This window comes from Arachis stenosperma, chromosome 8, assembly GCF_014773155.1.
Source record: "Arachis stenosperma cultivar V10309 chromosome 8, arast.V10309.gnm1.PFL2, whole genome shotgun sequence".
Classification (NCBI taxonomy): Eukaryota; Viridiplantae; Streptophyta; class Magnoliopsida; order Fabales; family Fabaceae; genus Arachis; species Arachis stenosperma.
In genome coordinates, this window is record NC_080384.1 from 45345795 (window position 1) to 45365215 (window position 19421).

The 19421-nt window shown below is 31.9% G+C and overlaps 1 protein-coding gene across 12 annotated transcripts; it reads left to right on the forward strand.

Annotated features, from left to right (window-relative positions):
* The first annotated feature begins 5438 nt into the window (after positions 1-5438).
* LOC130943992 (uncharacterized) lies at positions 5439-18069 on the forward strand. 12 transcript variants are annotated; one of them, XR_009071940.1, is made up of 8 exons: positions 5439-6698; positions 6858-6959; positions 7991-8069; positions 9787-10354; positions 10445-10488; positions 10608-10693; positions 14018-14075; positions 17752-18069. XR_009071940.1 is itself a non-coding variant. In XM_057872105.1 (3 exons), the coding sequence occupies exons 1-2, from the start codon at positions 5591-5593 to the stop codon at positions 6938-6940; spliced, it is 1191 nt and encodes a 396-aa protein (XP_057728088.1). In that variant the 5' UTR covers positions 5439-5590; the 3' UTR covers positions 6941-6959; positions 7991-9737. The 12 variants fall into 12 exon arrangements, 1 of the variants encoding a protein (XP_057728088.1); XR_009071942.1 differs by lacking the exon at positions 17752-18069 and adding an exon at positions 10902-10995 and having other exon boundaries at positions 5439-6083; positions 6326-6698; positions 10445-10693; positions 11124-14741; XR_009071939.1 differs by having other exon boundaries at positions 10445-10693.
* Positions 18070-19421: the final 1352 nt, after the last annotated feature.

A 19421-nucleotide genomic window follows, 5' to 3' on the forward strand; every position in this document is an offset into this window, starting at 1 on the left:
GATCAAGTAAGAGACCTTGGGACGCAAGCAAAAGAAAATGTTGCAGCTGCCCCACACGATGGTGTTAGGCCAAATGATGAAAAGAATCCTACTAGTAATGTGAGACGACCTATGGAGGAAGGGGTTAAAGCATCTGTTAAGGTGCCGATTGAACAAAACTTAAAAAGAAGGACAAGAACACCCTGAAACCAAATCAGACAAAAGTTCATAGGAGGTATTGCCTGAGGTTTGCAACTGGGATAGGAGGCACAAATGCTTAGAAAAGGAGGCAGGGTAGCAAGATGCCAGTGATGTTGATGTCCTCTAATGAGGACTCCTCTAATTCTGATGATAGTTCAGAAGATGAGCCCTATAAACCAGTAAGGGAAGACAGCTCATCTGATTCATGTGCTGCGGACCCTGTTCCTTCACGTAAGGTAAAGGGTAAGAAGAAAACAAGTAATAAGAGTGATTCACAAGATAAGGGTAAGAGGAAGAATAAGATGAAAGAGAAGATTTGTGTTGATGACGATGCTTTTGTGGAGGATGATTCTGATGTTGAAGTGGATCTTGGATTCGTAGGAACTGGTAAGAATGATGATTATAATGCATACGATCTTGGGACTGATTCTGATGGTGCCAACTCTTGGCATTCATTGGAGATGAAAACCCCACCGAATTCTGAAGACGAATTAGAAGATGAGACTGAATCTGATGAGGTGTTTCCAGTTTTTAGGGAGGGGGCTAGGTTTGGGGAGCTTCACTTAGAGGTTGGAATGAAGTTTAATACGAAGTGAGATTTTAAAGAGGCTGTTAAGGAGTACACCATCCAGGAGGGAAGGCGTATTCGATTCAATAAGAACGATAGGAAGAGGCTTAGGGTAGTTTGCAAGGTGAAGGATTGCAGTTCGGTTATCTTTGCTTCCAAGGACCGAGACGACACTTGCTGGCAAGTGAAGACTTTCAGAGATGATCATACCTGTGCAAGGGAGGATAAGAACAGAGTAGCCAATCGTAACTGGGTTGCTAGTAAGCTTGTGAAGAAAGTGAGAAAGTATCCCAACTTCAGGCATTGTGATGCAAACACCGTCTTCAAGACCAAGTATGATCTGTCATTGTGATGCCTACGTGGACCCTAAACCGCCAGCTCAGCGCTCCGGCTGCTGAGTCATGTCGGAATTGGGTGGAATGACCAGGATTTCGCATGGAGCTCAATTTGGAGGGTGCAATTAGAGCATTTCAAAAGTGAGGAGTAACATTGGTGCACGGACTCAATTTGAGGGACCATTTTGCGGATTTACTCGATATTTGCCGGTTAATCTTGTATTCAAAATCTTGATCGCCTGTCGATGATAGTGTCTTCAGTCTTATTTTTAAGGGTAAAGTATATTTTTTGTTCTTAAAGTTTGGCAAAAATTTTCGATTGATGATGGAGTCGGCGGAAACAGGAGCATGCCTGTGGATGGTGACAAACGACTACATCTTTGGCATCTGCATTGAGAAGTTAGAAAAATTGGGGAAGAATGAGGATAGGGATTGGAAATCCCATCTTGAGCAGGCTCCGTTTGATTTCTGTTTGAATCTTCCAGAGTCCAGCATGATAAGGTGAACAAATAGAACTTGATAAAGTCAAGACAATAAAAAAGTTTGATTTATACAATGTCAAGAGAAATTTTGTATTTACAAAGAAAAAGTGGAAGTATTATTACTTTTATTAAAATTGTTTACCACTCAACAGATGATATACTTTCTCTGGAAAGTATAAAAGGTTTGATCATAAAACTAATTTTTTGAAAAAGTAGCATATTTGTATAATAATACAATTCTATAAAAATAGATCTAATAGTTACTTAGATTTTTTTATAATCATGTTTAATAAGGATTGTCCTTAAAATAAGATTATACACTATTGTAGTGGGAGATTTCATATTTTGAGAAAACGCGATCTTTATTATGCACTAGGGGTATCTTGCAAAAGGTCAAGCACATGTGCTCAAAGGTTAAGGTGTTTAAGGTCAAAAGAGTTTTAAAAAACACAAATGTGCATTAAAAATTATACACATAATTGATTGGCTCTAGTGCAAGTGAGAGATTACTGAGATAATAGTATGCATAAGATCCAATCTATCATGATTGTCTCTCGTGCAAGTGGGAGATTGTTGGGAATAAGGAGTATGACCACAATCCAATCAATCATGTGTCAAATAATTTGTTATCGTTATTATATTAAAATGTTAATATAAGAAGGTCTTTGATTAAATTTAGAGATTTATCATTATGATAGTGATCATAATATTGAGAGATAAATCTTTTATAATTTAATCTAAATTGTTCTTGGTCATAGAATTATTAAAAAGGACATTAATAATCCGAAAATATCAATATATATATAATGGTCTTCATTGGATGAAGATTAATAGATCTCATTTATTAAATTATATATATAGATGGTGCATATAGAGATATGACCATTAAACTGACTCACTCTGTGAATTTCTAATGGTTATAATTACCGCATATTTGTCAATAGGATATTCTCAAGATGAATATAGTAATAGAGTTTCCTTTGACCTGCGACTATCATAGTAATTAATAATGTATTTATTATACTTTGATTCCGGATACTTAATACCCTAAGGTGCTAGTTGAATGGATATTGGGTATGATTTAAATACTTGTAGAATTAATGATTAGTCAATAAAAAATCCGTCAACTCTCAATAAAGAGTTTGAGCTCTATGATTATAATGACTGAAATAATTAAAACCTTGGTCAAGGGGATTGAATGAATGAAGAAATGAGTTTCTTAAGTCTTTCACATTTTATTATAATAATTGTAACAAGTTAGAGTTTGACAATTAAGCCATACTCTAAGGGTTAACCAAGAGTTGGAAAGATGGAAGGAATTATACTTTATTTTTCTAAGGTTCTTAGTAAAAATATAGGGTTATGTTACGTGTACACCAAAATCAGCCACTAGTATAAAATACATGTTGAAATACAAATACACATTAAAAATGAATGAAACCACATATGTATTTATACACAAATACATTGGTGGCTGATTCTAATGGTTAATTTTAGTGTACAAAGAGCATTTTCCAAAAATATATTACTTCATACTATCGGGTCGTTGAGGAGTATTGCTAGACGCCAACCTTAATTAGTAAATTTAGTATGACTAATTTACTACCCGCTTAATATTGAACCTATGGGGTCACACACTAACGAGTGTTCTAATCTTTGCTATAGAATTATTTAATTATTATTTTGATTTGATCAAATAAATAATTATATTAATTTAAATTGAAATATTATTATATTTTTTGCTAGCACCAAGAATATAATAATAATATGATAATTGAGAATATTGAATAAGATTTGAGAATAATTAGTTATTCTATTTCTAAATTTGGATGAGATTCTAACTAATTCTGTTTCAAATTGAGTTATGATATGATTCATAAATTTGAATGATTCAGATTTAGAATTTCAAGATATGATTTAAATTTGAATTGAGAATTAAATTTAAAATTCGTAACAAATCTCATACTATTTATATGTATGCCAAAAGAAGAGAAAATGTGAGAGAATAATAATGGTTTTTATTCCTTTACCTCTACACACATAAATATATGTGAGCCTAATTCTTGGAGAAGAATTTTATAACATGCAAAGAGTTGCAAGAGGTTTCTCAATTTATATCAGATGTCCATTAATCAAGGAGTTGACAGCAAAAGTTGGTCTCGGTGTGGATACGCATAGCGCCTTCGTACCATCGAAGGGGAAAGTGATTCTTACTAGCGTACACACAGGTATTTAGATCTGATCTATATATTGTTTATTATTGGAATAAAGTTTAAGTATAAAATAGATTTTTAGGATTATTTTATTACTTCCGCTGCGTGTTATGAACAACATGGTAATCCTTCACTCTCTGCTCTACAAGTGAAACTTTTTTTTATAAGATGTCTTGTAACTAAAGTGATTCTCAACTGCTCTTTAGAGAACTCTTATGCTGATCGTAGGATCTGTCTTCACTATAGAGAATAGTAGAATACGTGTTCAGTTATCACCTTCGAATCCGACTTTCTATGGTTCTGGCCTAATGTTATTTGCATGCAAGAATGGGGACTATCGTATCTCCTCCTAACCTCCCATTTCTCTTGTTTTTGACAATATGCAATGCGTATGTTCCATTTCTCTAAGTGTAATGTACATCATACTTCAACTGGTCACTTTTTACTATTATATACTCCATAGCTCGCCTGATGCTATACATCTTTACCGCCATCACAGCTTCTTTGTTGTCGAATTGTTGTCCAATCTCAAGATCATGCGTTGGATCATCCTCGGACTCTCCTTAACCAAAAGACCAATCTACATTCATTGCGTTAAGGTTCAACGTTGAATAGTGAGCAAGATGATCGTATGGTCTGAAAATAGTAGACTGGGTTAGCGCAACTTGTGACACTGTGAAGTTGTTTAACTCTTCATCTTCTTCCTCCGGTATGTCTATTGGTTTGGCATCTACATCTTCATCATCAGACACAAGATGAACTTAGTAATGATCTTGTTTTGGGTCTCCAACCACAGAACCATCATGACTTTCATGATCTACTTCCAACACATATCATTATAATCATCAGGATTTCTCTCATCTTGACTCTCTTTCAGTGGCATGTTTAAACCAACCTTTTGATGTTTGTTCTTATTACTGCCGATGATGCATTCTCAACACCAACTTTCGACGATGTCATTATACACATCAAAGAGAAGCAAAAATAATTCCAATAAATGGATGTTTGGAAAATGATTATGCCAACTCCTAATTAGTTGTATGTCTTCTTCACGTATTCGATACTTTGGTCAAATGAAAGATTGTTAAAAGTCATGTTTACATATAAAAATAATATAAACAAAATATCGAGCAAAAAATAAGAAAATAAAAAAATAAATACCTTTTATAAATTAAAGTGCCGTTCACTTCCATTGAATATGTAGAATAGATTTTTTTCACTCTCTTCATGTTTTGTACTCTCACACTTCAATTGGCAAGTATACAAATGTTGGTTGTACAAAAATAAATATAACGGATTCATCTTTATCAAAAGTAATTTTACCATTATAATGAATTAATAATAATGGTATTTCAGATATTATAAAAAATATAATAACAAAAAATGTAGAAGAAAAAAGATGAATATAAATGTGAATAAAGAACAATCAATATATGTGGATATATATTATATGTGAAAAAAAATTTACCGCTGATTAACATAAAATTTGCCATTTAAGTGAGCGAATTTTATAAAATTATTAAAGTTCGTTATTACAGTGGACGGCCTTGTTTCAAAGTCCAAAAAAATGTGTTCTAAAACTTATGGATAAAATTATTTGTTTTGAAAAATAAATATATTTTTTAATTTATTTCGAACAAGATTTATCTTGAATTTTTGTTTTTCGCGGACCAAAGGATTGGCTGGGTGAGAAAAAGCGGGGTTTGCATACGATCTTCAATAACCGAAACCCTAGCCTACGTCTGCCTTCTATCTCCCAGCCTTCTACATAACAAACAAATAAATCCTTTCTTCTCTGTGTTCATATTGTTGATGATGGAGTCGGCGGAAACAGGAGAATGCCTGTGGATGGTGACAGACGACTACATCTTTGGCATCCGCGTTGAGAAGTTAGAAAAATTGGGGAAGAATGAGGATAGGGATTGGAAATCCCATCTTGAGCAGGCTCCGTTTGATTTCTGTTTGAATCTTCCAGAGTCCAGCATGCCGGATCACTTTATCTTCGACTCGAAACTTTTCTTAGTCGGTAAGCAAACCGAGTCTGGCACCAAGATCTACCAAATCTCCTATGTCGGTGGCAACACGTTGGGCATATCTGAGGCAGTAGAGACGGGCGCAATCCCTCCGCTACCGACCGAAGACTTCCTTTTCCTTGCAAACATTAAAGATGAGGTTTACTTGTTGGAGCTTGGTGCGGTACCACTGTTAGGAAGAAAGACGAGGTTATGGGTTTTATGTCCCAATCCCCGTCCCCCGAACTGGCATTCCGCGCCCGATCCTCCAACCGAAGTCAACTCTGATTATTGTAATTTTCCTCTTTGTTTTGTGCTAAATGATAAATTCTTTTTGCATCGCCTGTCCGCACCAGGAATTGCATATCTCTACGATCCCCAACCTAAAGCATGGATTAAACTGGAGCGCACATCTTTTGATCCTGGTTATGCTCTTTTCCTGCGTGTGCCGTCCCTTGGGGATGTAGGCGATGGCAGTGTGGTGCTGACATGGAAAGTGAAGGGTCTTATACGTGGTGTGAAATATGACATACAGGCTTTGCTGGTGGATAATAACGATTATTGCATTCTTCGCCATCAAGACCTTGATGAGTTGTGTGAGGCGATCCAACCATCCTTCTTTGATGATTTTTCCTCCAATCTCAACTTGGTTGACCTTGGCAACAACAAAGTATGTGTTACCATCTCTGGTCTCGCAGAAGGCATTCCATCCTTTTGCATTTTAGTAGTTGAATTAGGGTTGGTACAAGAGGAGCAGCAGCAAAGGTTCTTATCTGTGCGTGTACTCGTGAATCGAGTCTTCGATACGAGGCCTTATTTCTTAGATGACCGCGTTGTTCAAGTGCTCGACACCTCCTTTCTTTTCTCCCTCAGAAAGGGAATGCCTCGCAAACATCCATATTCCCAAGGTATAATGTTGCTTTTGTCAGCATGCTTCTTGTTATTCTGTAAGAGTTACCATTAAATTATATCCATCAAAAACATTGTTAGGGATTTGGTGAATAAATTTTCTTTATTTTTTAAAAGACTTGTTATTCTTAAGACTTGAGAACAAAATTACGTTACAGATTGCATCTCTCCAAGGAAAGAGCCCAAGCTAGCTGGTGGGACGAATCCAAGCAACCCAACAACAGCATTCGAACAAGAATGACTAACTTCAACCTGTTCATGTATGCTTTGTTTTATTGTTGTTCCCTCTGCTATGATTACTTGTTTTTCATTGGCGATCAGATTTTGAATACTGATGTGTTTATTCCGCTATTAAATAAAGTTAGACATGTTAGTAGGATTTCAATGTTCATATATCATTTTGTACTTTTTTTAGGTTATAATCTTTTTCATTCACAAAATTGAGAAAATATCAAGTTTTAGTCAAAGAGAATAGATGAATCAATAAGAGCATATGAGTCAAGAGAAATAAGTGATGTATCTATTTAACTTGTGGCTTATTCCTCTTGCTCTTTCTTTCACTCTTCTTTCTTTTTGATATTTTAATATTTTACTTTTCTGAATTTTATATTTTTTCTTTTTTTTTTTTAAGTTAAGAATTTTCACTCAAGGTGTTTGGAATTTGAGATAGATTTTACCTTTGTTGATGTCTCTTGATCTTTTCTTAATTTTATTGTGGCATTTATAAAATGATATATGATCGACAAACATTCAAATTCGTTTCTGTATAATTTTTAAATTTCATAAATTATTGGTACCATGTTGATTATAATTTATATAAGCCTTTATTGATAGAGAAAAATATGCAATTCCAAATTTCCAACGCAGTTGACACTTTTGCTCTTTTTAAGCCTTTGATAGTCTTTTTCTTTGTAAAAACTTTGAGCTTTTTTTTCCTTAGTTTTAGAATTTCTTTTGGTTAAATTGCTATTAGTTATTGAATCATTATTTCAAAGCCAAGGTTACAGTAGGGGCCTGTTGACACTTAAAGGGTGAATGCTAAGATATGGTAGGGTCTTGTGGGGAAGGAGATGTTGATGTTGTCTAATTATCTTAGAATTCATTTAGTTTATTCAACAAATTATGCTCTTTCTCATTTGTCTTTTGGTGATTTGTTTCTCTGGCTTATTTAATTATATATGTCATGAGATTTATTGTTTGTGTTATTTCTAAATCTAGATGAATGAATGATAGTTAACGGAGATCACAGCAAAATTTGAATTTGACAGAGGAGGTTATTTTTGGTCTGCAGATTAAGTGTTATATGAAGCAGTTGTGGTCGATTCTGGGACATTGTCATTCTAGGGGTGTGATGTAACAAATAAGGCAAGGTAATTAAAAAAAAAATATTCGAACAAAAAGCTATTCTTTATATACTCTTAAAAAAAATATTCCTTAAATTTTATAAATTCTTTCGGATAAAATAAATCATGCATTGAAGAGAAACTAAGTCTAAAACCATACAAAATAATTTGTATATATATTGATATATTATATTACTACATAAAAAATATTTTGAGTACTCTGATGTTTTAAACGTTTTAGTAATTTTAACTATTGATTTTAATTATATATTATATATATTATAGTTGAGATTAATAATTAAAATTTCTATAATACTTGAAATACTTTTTATGATATATAATAAAATGATTATCAAAAAGAAGAAAGAAACACAAAACTAAGAATATATTGAATTGGGACGTGAATAATGCATAAAAAAAGGAATAAAATAAACAATATAAATTTATTATATAATAGTGATGATATTATAGAATAATGATAACAATATATTTTATATAGTATATAGGATAACATGATGATCAAATAAAAGATATAGATTGAATTGAAATGATACATGCGAAGAAATTCTGTAGGAGTGCCGCGGTTTCTTTTTTGTTCAGCTTCTTCAGAAATCGCTGTAGGATGTAGTGGTTGCACGCTTTTCAATATAAACTGCTGTATTTTTTAGCGGTTTACCGTGCAATCCCTAATCCGCTATATCTTTCGCGTTTCTATAGAATTATAAAAGTTGTATTTGCGTTTTCATTATTCATATGTTGTATTATAGTAATATTATTTTTCAAATAATTTATTTCGATAACTTGCCTTATTTTTTACATTAATTGAATGAATAATTATACAAAAGAATAGATGTGATTGTAAGCAAAAAATAAATTCTCTGGGCCATGTAAAACCCTCCCCCTTAAGAGTCCAATAAAAATATCAAGACTCTTTGACCAAAATAAAGAAAGCCAAAAAAAAAAGGTGATAAAATTAGTAAAATGAGAAGTTATTATACTTGAATTTGCAGGGAAAAAAAATAAAATGATAAGATAAGTGATTAATAATCACTAAATTTGTAATTTTTATCATATATACATTTTATTATTTTAATTTAAGAGTGATTAATCTTATTACTTTATTAACTTTCATAATTTAAAAGATCTTTAGCTAGTACACTTAAATGTTTAGGGCGCAACTAAATTTTTACTATCCGAATTATATTATTGAATAAAATTGCTAAATATTAGTGAATATTCACATAAAAATAATAGATAAAAATCACTAAATAATCAGACATATTTTATTAAATCACTTAACATAATAAGTGTAAATATCACACGTGTTATATTTATGTGTAAACATTTTATGTCAATTACTCTCATAAATCTAATACTATCTAATCTAATCTAATACTATTCTTCTAATACTATTCTTCTAATAGACTGTTTTAAATTAGTGGAATTTACCGTGTCAATCCTTTTAGCTATGAAAGTACTGTTCATGATATTTATATCATTCACCACATGCTATACAATGATTCACACATACATTCTCATTGGCGGCTTATGTCATCTATTACATGCCATGTTTCAATTCATTCGTACACTTATTGGCTCCTTTCACAGTTGAGTTCCACTAAGATTGAGCGTGAAATTTTAAATTTTGAATTCAAAATCAAAATTGAAAAGGGGTTTACGTTATTTTTCTCTCATTCTCTTCTTCTTCAGTTCCTCCTCTTCTGTTTTTCTTCTTCTTCTTCAGATCTTTTTATCACCGGATAGCTTTTCTGTCATTTGGTGATGCCGTGCCAAAATCATGGTGGTCACCGATGTGGTGGTGGTAGATACAGAGGAGGAAGCGGTGAAAGAAGGTAGATCGATGGAAAGAACTGAGCGGTTGCCACAGAAAGCACATGCAGCGAGACTAGGCAAGAGGAGAGCACAGCAGCGGCGGCGACAAGAACGGAGCGGTTAGATCTATTTATTTCCTGTCACGGTGAAAGGGACAACAGCAGTGGTGGTAGGGTTACGGCAGTCGAAGAGGTTGCGGCGGCAACTATGGTAGTCGAGGAGTCTAAGGCAGCGGTGGACTCAGTGGTCAAACTGGAGTTCGTGGTAATAGTTGACATGGTGATGGTGGATAAGGTGGGGGATGTGATGACGGTCGTGCATGTACAGCCATGGTGGGCTGGATCAAGGATTGCAACCAGGGAGGAGGCAGATGCCAAGGTAGGTACGGCAGCGTTTGTGGCGGCGGAAGCTGCTACAACTATGGGATTTTCTGGGCATTTTGCAACAAATTGTCCAACAAGCCCTCTGAGAAAATAAAGGTATAAGATTTTAATATTCTTGCCCTGCACATAGCTTTTTTTTATTTTTTAATATTATCTTTTTTTATTTAAACTGTGTCTTCATAGCAGGCAGCAGCACCAGATCACTCTCAAGAGGCACGCTCCTACCTCGGGTGATTTCTTCTTTTTCTTTTTTCAATGACAGATTGATGATGGTTTGCGATGAAGAGTTGTGTATGTTCCTTACTATTTGATTTGATGTATATATTTGTAATGTTGTTGTTGTTATTAGCGTCTTTATCTGGTGTGGAGCCGTTGATGCAGAAAACCCAGAACCACATTATTATTGCCAGGATTCTAATTGCTCTTCGACAAAAGGTTTTAATCTAATTCCCTCTTATCTTCAATTTTGCATTCAAAAAAATTAAATGAGATTTTTAAGTAATGGAGCATGAATTTTTCAACATAGAAAATGAATACCACATTAGAATCTTTGATTGCGGTTTATCTTTCAGCTTCATTTAAAGTTTCAAATTTTTTTATCCGAGTCATACATTTTTTTTGAAAGAATTGGTTTGGGGTGGAGGGTGTGGGAGCAACATGAATCCAATGACATGCTGATTTCAAAGCATCAACATGATCAAGAACTTGGAAATGAAGAGATGAGGTTGCAATTCAAGGTTCTCCTTTTTGTTATCAAAGTAGTAATATTTAATTTTTGGCATTCAAGCTGCTCTTTTCATTTTTTGCTTAGATGTGGTTGCAATTGAAGTTTTTTTTTTTTTGCTCAATTGTTTGTTGGCTCAAGAGGAGAAGATTAATGAAAGGTGAAAGAGCTACTTCTACGAGTTATTTAATGAGGGACAGAAGACTCTTCTGAGCCTTGGTCGATTATGCACAAGGGAAGAAGATCAAAACTTTGACTACTATCGAAGGATTCGAGACTTCGAGGTAAAAGATGCTCTAAAGCAAATGAAAAATGGCAGGGCAGTAGGACCTAATAATATCCCGATTGAGGTTTGGAATGGTCTTGGAGAAAAAGACATCAACTGGTTAACCAAACTTTTTAATGAGATTTTAAGGTCAAAGAAGATGCTTGAAGAGTGGAGAAAGAGTACCTTGATACCTATCTACAAGAATAAGGGGATATACAAAATTGCGAAAATTATAGAGGGATTAAGCTTATGAATCATACTATGAAGTTATGGAAAGGGTGATAGAACGGAGGTTGAGAAAAGAAACACTAGTAACAGAGAACCAATTTGGATTTATGCAGGAAGATCTACCACTGAAGCGATATACCTATTAAGAAGGATGATGGAGAGGTATCGTAGTAATAAAATGGATCTACATATAGTGTTTATTGATTTGGAAAAAGCGTATGATAGGGTACCAAGGGAGGTCTTATGTAAGGTTTTAGAAAAGAGGAGAGTAAGGATCGCATATATTCGGGTAATTAAAGACATGTATGATGGGGCCACAACTAGTGTGAAGACTCAATGTGGTGTGACGGTGGAATTCCCTATTGGTATAGGATTACACCAGGGATCATCCTTAAGTCCATACCTTTTCACATTAGTCTTGGAAGTACTCACAGAGCACATCCAAGAGCCTATGCCATGGTGCATGCTTTTTGCCGATGATATCGTCCTTATGGGAGAGTCAAGGGAAGACCTAAATAAGAAGTTGGAGTCATGGAGAGAAACTTTAGAAGTGTATGGTATGCGCATAAGCCGTAGCAAGATGGAATATATGAAATGTAAGTTCAGTCTGAGAAGGAAAAACCCCAATATAGAGGTGAAGATTAGAGAAAACATCCTAGGAAAAGTTAAAAGTTTTAAGTATTTGGGGTGCATCATACAGGATAATGGAGAGATTGAACATGATGTAAATCATAGGATCCAAACAAGTTGGTCAAAATGGCGGAGTGCATCTGGTTTTATATGTGACAAAAAAGTGCCTTTAAAACTTAAAGGTAAATTCTATCGTACTGTTATAAGACCAGCTATGCTGTATGGTACGGAGTGTTGAACGGCTAAAAGGGAGCACGAACATAAGATAAGTGTGGCAGAGATAAAGATGTTGAGATGGATGAGTGGTCATACGCGATTGGATAAAATAAGGAATGAAGATATAAGGAAGAGAGTTGGAGTAGCACCCATTGTGGAAAAGATGGTTGAATCGCGTCTCAGGTAGTTTGGACATGTGAGAAGAAGACCGATAGAACATCCAGTCAGGAGGGTGGATGAGATGGAAGATGGACAAATGGCGAAAGATAGAGGAAGACCTAAGAAGACCATCCATGAGGTGGTCAAACGAGATCTACATGTAAACGGTCTCTCTGTAGATATGATACATGACAGAGCACAATGACATCGTTTAATTCATGTAGCTGACCCCATTTAGTGGGACAAGATTTTGTTGTTGTTGTTGTTGTTGTTGTTCCTTTTTTATTTTTTTAAAAAATTATTTTCATTTTAATCAAGTAGCTAAGTATGCAAAACTGTTGTTGGATCTGAATAGACATGCTCATGTTTAATTGATTTATGAAAATATTCAAACAAATTTATTTATTAAAATGTCATATGTTGAAATCATGTCCAGCGTCCAATGTATCTAGAACGATGAAGTTCACACTTAGTTACTGCCCATAGAAACCTTTGGTCTATTCAATTAATTACTCTCCATTCTATTTTCATATTGACTTAATTAATCATCGCAAAAGCCTTTTTATTTATCAATCACTTCTTTCTGTCATTGGTGATAGTTAATTAAATCTACGTTGAACTTTATTTTTTAATTTTCTGGTTTGATTTAGTTTTGAAACTGCTTTTTTTATGAGAGGAAAACTTGATATTATGGGATTTCAAATTAAGAGCACTTTTAGTTAATCATGTTTTAATAATTTCTTTTGCTTTTCAAGTAAAGAGTGATTTTCTAAGCTAGCTTGGGTTCAAATCCAGCGCTTATGAAATAATATTTAATTTCTTGCTCCCATCCTTTACGTTTGTTTCATCATCTGTGTTAGCAAAAGTAGCAGTAAGAATATGAGAGTGAAATTTTTTTGAAAATTCATATAATTATCTGCAAAAATTAGTTGATGAGTTGGTGATATCTCTACCATAAGTATCACCAATATAATGCTGGCTTAGCTTCTTAATTAATTATCTATCGATGATTTGATAAGTAGTTGGATAGAAGGTACAAGCACTACTTCAATCAGATGAAGGGAGTGGTGGTATCATTTGAGGTTGTGACTGGGGAGGGGCTACCACTTTGCCAATGGTTAGAGTGTTTCTAACTTGGTACCTTGAATGTTCCCACACTAGCTATTGCTGAATAATGAATCTGAATATTATTATTTTCTGGTATTTATAATTTCACTATATTATTCTATATGATTTTTAGTTGAATTTGAGAATAGTACTATTAGTGGAACTAATGCTATGATTGATTAATTCACTTGATCGATAGAGTATTCTGGTATTTTTCACCTTGCACACTACAATAGGAGAGAAATTCATATTCTTAAAGATGTTAGTGGAATAATAAAATCATCATGGTAAAATGATTCTCATTTATATTCAGTTCTATTTAATGTATACAATGAGGGCAATTTAACATTTACTTTATGAAGCCTTTTTTTGAAACAAAAATATTTGAATACCTATACATTTCTTTTTTTCTGGTGTGAAATCTCAGGATGACATTCTAGCCGGGTCCTCTGGGTGCTAAGAAAACTACATTGCTTCAAGCACTCGTAAGAAAATTTGACCGTAACTTTAGAGTTTATTCCTATTTCATTATGCTTTCTTTTTTTTTTCAACTATATAATTAGTTACTACCTCCATTTCCAAAAAGCTGTCCATATGAGTGATTTAACAGTATTTATTTGTTTCAAAATATTTTGTATGAGAATTGCTCAGTTTAAAATCATTTATAGGGATTCACTGGTAATTTCTGGTTGAATTTTAAGTAGTCGTACTTAAGAATCATCACAATTGCTTTAATTTATTTTCATTTATTTTTATGTTTTATGAATGATTGAATAGTTTCATTGGGCACTGTATTTGTATTTTAGAATTCAAAGAAGTCGTTTGCTAATTTGAATTGTTCATTCTTCAGATTTCGCTCTCTTTACTTGACTTTTCGTACATTTTTGTCACCTGTAATAATAATATACTGCTTTTCTTTGCTTCCCTTCACAAGTTCGGTTCTTAGTTAATTAGAATAATCATCTACTAAATTAAACATGTGTAAAGATAATTTTTTCTATTTCTTAATTATCTCCTACTTCAACTAATAGCACGATGTGTAGTATAGCTAGCTAGGTAGATCAGAGAATAATATTGCATGCCTGTTTAAATATGATGCAAAATTGATTTTTATGAAGAATTAATGTAAAGGTATAAGGAGCAGCTGAGTAGTAGAGAAATATATATATATATATATATATATATATATATATATATATATATATATATGTGTGTGTGTGTGTGTGTTAGCACAAGTAGTTTCATTTCTCATCTTTACAAATTTTTATCATCAATCATTTATGCTTTGCTACTTTTTGTGCATCATCATTCAGACTCCAAAACAATTGTCGTATTTTCTTCTTTAGATATATTTATATACAATCCTTTTATTTACTTAATTTGTTAATTTTCAATCTCTCTACCTACATACAGGCTAATAGTACTTAGTGTTATAAGTAAGTGCAACAAGTTAGTGTTACAAATCTGAAGCGTGCTCTTTTTTTTTTCACAAGTTCTTTTTGTATTTGTCATTTAAGAAAATAATAATTTTCTCTTATTCAAATTATTAGTCTCTGTTTGAATTTGTAAGTATGTTCATTTTTTTTAATTTTACAAGGTATGAAAAGTAACAATAAAGTGTAGCTACCATTTCTATTGGCAGTTTTGCTATCTTCTTATGTGAATTGACTCATAACTTGCACAGTTGGTTTTCTTTTTGTGCTTCTTAGTTCTGAATGAATATATTAGTTAATTTTTGATTGTTATATCTCTCTGATTTGAATGAATGAATGGAACTCTCCTATTATGCTTTGCAAGGAATCATTCAAATGGAAGCATTTTTTTTCGATTTGTGCAAACTATATTTTCATACAGAAAATTTTAAGATAAACTATGTAGTGATTCTGTAAAATTGTTTACTGGTATATAATATATAATGTAGGTTATTTTTTGAATACAAAATTGTGTTATATTAGACATTCTATAATATTTGTTGATAATTTATTATTTGTTTCCTTTCAAGTATTACTTAATGCGGTATATGATTTTCTAATTTTCTGCATAATAATTTATTCAATTGAGCAATTATCATATTATCATGTAGCAGGGTTCTTTTTACCTTCGCATAGGTTTCTTCATTTGTGGAATCTATGACTTCACAAATATTACTAGTGTTTCTTCTTATTGAACTTGAAGATTAACTTATTTCCTCTGTATACGGAGTTTTCATGTGTATTATATCTAATAGTTTGTGTCTTCATATTCTTATTATACAAAACTTTTTAATATTTACATTAATCAAACAAACATTTCATCTTTAAATTATTTTCAATAACATTATTAATAATTAAGCTAATTATCTTTCACAAGAGTTGTACAAAAATTTAATTTTGTTGTTATATTTACTTTGTCTAGAATTAAATTCAAGATAAGACTATTTAGGGTGTAATATTATACTTTGTTATCTTTAGAGAGATTTTTAATAATGTTTTATAATTCTATGTTTTTTATGTTTTAATTGTGAATGTAATTTTTGCACAATATAATTCAGTAATTGTTACGCCATGAAATACAATTTTTTTGTTTAAAGCTACATTATTTATATTCATCAATTAGCTTTGCATAGAGAATAATTGTATGCGATTATTTTGTTCACGCACTCTATGCTCTAGTATTTCATGAAAGCAAGCGTCAAAAAGCGCTCATGGGCTCATGGGCTCATGGGCTAATGTATAAGGTGTCTGAGTTCTAATCAGGCAATTGTGAGTTTGAGTTCCCATTGGACGTGTGATTTTTATTTGTTCTTTTTCTTGTTGGGCCAAAAAGTCTTTAATAGGCCTTATATCGATGAAAAAGATTTTTGTATTAAGTCTACAAAGCTCATTTTTTACCTTGTTAATTAATTATAATAAAAGAATAGATATAGGGTCAGTTTGGCTAAATTTTTTAAATAAAATTTTTTTAAAAAAAAGTTTAAAATATAAAATTTTTTATTAATAACAACTTTTAAATAAGTTATTTTGTGTTTGAAAAGTTATTATAAAAGTTTCTGTTTTAAAGTTGTGTATTAAATAAGAGTGATAAAATAGCTTTTGAAAATAGAAAAAATCTCATTTTTTAACTTTTTCAAAGCTCTTAAATAATTTTTTAAAAAATTAAAAGTTTATCTAAAAAATTATACCAAACACTATTAATATAACTTTTTATAAGTCAAAAGTTAAAAAAATAGCTTTTTGGTGTTTTCCAAACGGATCCATAGTATATTTAGTATTCAACCCTATCTATATACAAGCTTTTTTACTATACAAGTTATGCAAGTCCTGAAAATTCATAATCCCTAAAACGCGCCTCTTAAGGCACGTATGTTTTACGCACCTCCTTAACAGATTTTCCAATCAATCAACGCGCGAATCTATAACTTCCTTTTTCAAAAGAATTTCGTTTCCTTTTTTGAATTCTTTCTGCGTTTTCTTATCTTCTCTCTTTGATCTCTTTCGTGTGTTTTTTTCTTTCTTTTTTTCACTGTTTACGTAAGTTTTTTTCTCTGTTCTTTTTCTTCGTTTTTTCGTTTTTCATTGTTTCTGAAATTAAGTTCTGAAATCGTTTTAAAGATAATAGATGATTCAACTTTAGATTATCAGTTGAACCAGAGCGAAGTGGATTTTGAATTTGAATTCAGTGAAGTTCTTGAGGTGTGGTTTAATTCCAATTAATAATTGAATCTGAATTTGAATTCAGTTAGTAGTTTATGATTGTGTAGCTGAATAATGAGTGAACCTTATCTGTGAAATTTGTTGTTCATTGTTCCTTGTTTGAATTGAATCTAATGTACTAGTTCTGGTGAATTTTCTGCATTTTATATCAGGGATGTAAATCAAGAATATTTGTGTGTATTTCAGAAAAGTTTGGGTGTATTTACAGTTTAAGACTTTTCATCTCATTGAGGGTGAATTGTCTTATTATTTTAGTTGAATTGTTTTAGTTTCTATTTATTGATAATTCATGAATCTGATTTTTATTATTTTTTATAATGGTTTTATAGTTGTATTTGCATTCTATAGTTTATGCTTGTTTTAATATGGTGTATTTTGGGTGTATTTTACAACAAATCTGTATTGTTGATGAGTAGTTTGTATCCAAAGTTGGGATGACCTTTAACACCATGCTGTAAAATTCTACAAGGATTATGCGAAGGCTGCAGGTTTTTCTACAAGAGTTCGGAGCACAAATAAAAAGAAAAACGAAATTAAGAATCAATTGATTACATGTGGCATAAAGGAAAAATGGAAATTGAAAATATCTCCGACTGAGAAGACAAATCCCTCAGCTGGATTTGAAGTAGGAAAATCGAAAAAATCTTTATTATTTTGAGTCAAATCAAGTAGTTGAGGTGTGGTTCAATTCAGAAGAAAAAAAATGTAGTATTAGAGGAATTTTTTTTGTATTTGCAGCAAATTTGGGTGTAAGACAAAGATATTTGGGTGTATTTATAAGAATTTTGGGTGTATTTTTTTTCTGATAAGTTCTGTATAACTTAAAACTCTTCCTCTTCCTCCTCTTCATCTTCTGCTTCCTTTTTTTTCATCATCATCACTATCTTTTTCTTCTTTTTTTCTTTTATTCATCTTTTCTTTTTTGCTTTACTTTCTCAAGTTTTTTCTTATTTTACTCTCTTAACAAGAATAAAAACCAAAAAATCAAACAAAGAAGAAGAAGAAACACATAATGTTGTAAAATTACTTGGAAGAGGATGAACTTACATTCATTTAATTAAAAGAAAGAAAGAAATAAGGAAAAAAAAAAGAAAAAAAAAAGCAATATTAGAGAAAATATTTTTCTTACAAAAATGCTATTTGTACACGAAAATCAGCCACCAATGTATTTGTGTATAAATACATGTGTGTTTTAATTTATTTTCAATGTATATTTGTATTCCAGTATACTTTGGTGGTTAGTATACACGTAGCATAACTCATTTTTGTATTTGCAGCAAATTTGGGTGTAAAACGAAGATATTTGGGTGTATTTTTATTCTGATAAGTTATGCATAATTCAAAACTCTTCATCTTCCTCCTCCCTCCTCTTCTGCTGTTTCTTCTTCTTCATCTTCTTATTTCATATTCTCATAATTTTTTTAGAAGAAAAAATCAAACAAAAAAGGAAAAAAATATAATGTTACAAAATCAAAAGAAGAAGAGGAGATACACGACGATGAAGATGAAACACCTGAAGAAAAAGAGAAAAAACACACAAAAAAAAGGAAAAAAAGGAAAAAGAGGAAAAGAAGAAGAAACGCGAAAAAAATGACAGTTGTGGTTTTCATCGAGGAAGAAAAAGAATCGTTCAAAATGGTGAAGGAGCACTTTGAAAACGTGATGCGCGTGTTAACACGCTTTTATGGGTGAGCGTAGCTTTTGTTGAGTTTGGCTCAACTTATAAGACTTGTAAGCCAAAAATATTTGTATGTGTAGTATAACTGTTAGATAAATATAAATGATCTATCTTTCAACAAAAAAAAATACATTTTATCGCGTAACAATTACATAAGTGTCTGCCCGCTATTGAAATAGTTAAGTGATCGCGTGTTTACACACATTTTGATGTAAAGATTATTTTTGTTAGATTTTAAATTAACTTATATAAATTTATAAACTAAAAAGATTTGCGTGTATAATAGACTTATTATTATTATTATTATTATTAGTAGAGAGTCATTTTGATAAAAAAATTTTAAAATATCTTTTTTTAAAAATATTTTTTAATAATTAAAATTTAATACATAATTAATTAAATCGTGTTATTTTTGTCAAAATTAAGTCAGACAAATTAATTTGATCGAAAAATAATAAATC

Coding starts and splice junctions, on each gene's coding strand:
- LOC130943992 (XM_057872105.1), top strand. CDS start 5,591: ATGATGGAGTCGGCGGAAACAGGAGAATGCCTGTGGATGGTGACAGAC. Junction 6,699..6,857: donor CAAACATCCATATTCCCAAG/GTATAATGTTGC, acceptor ATTACGTTACAG/ATTGCATCTCTCCAAGGAAA.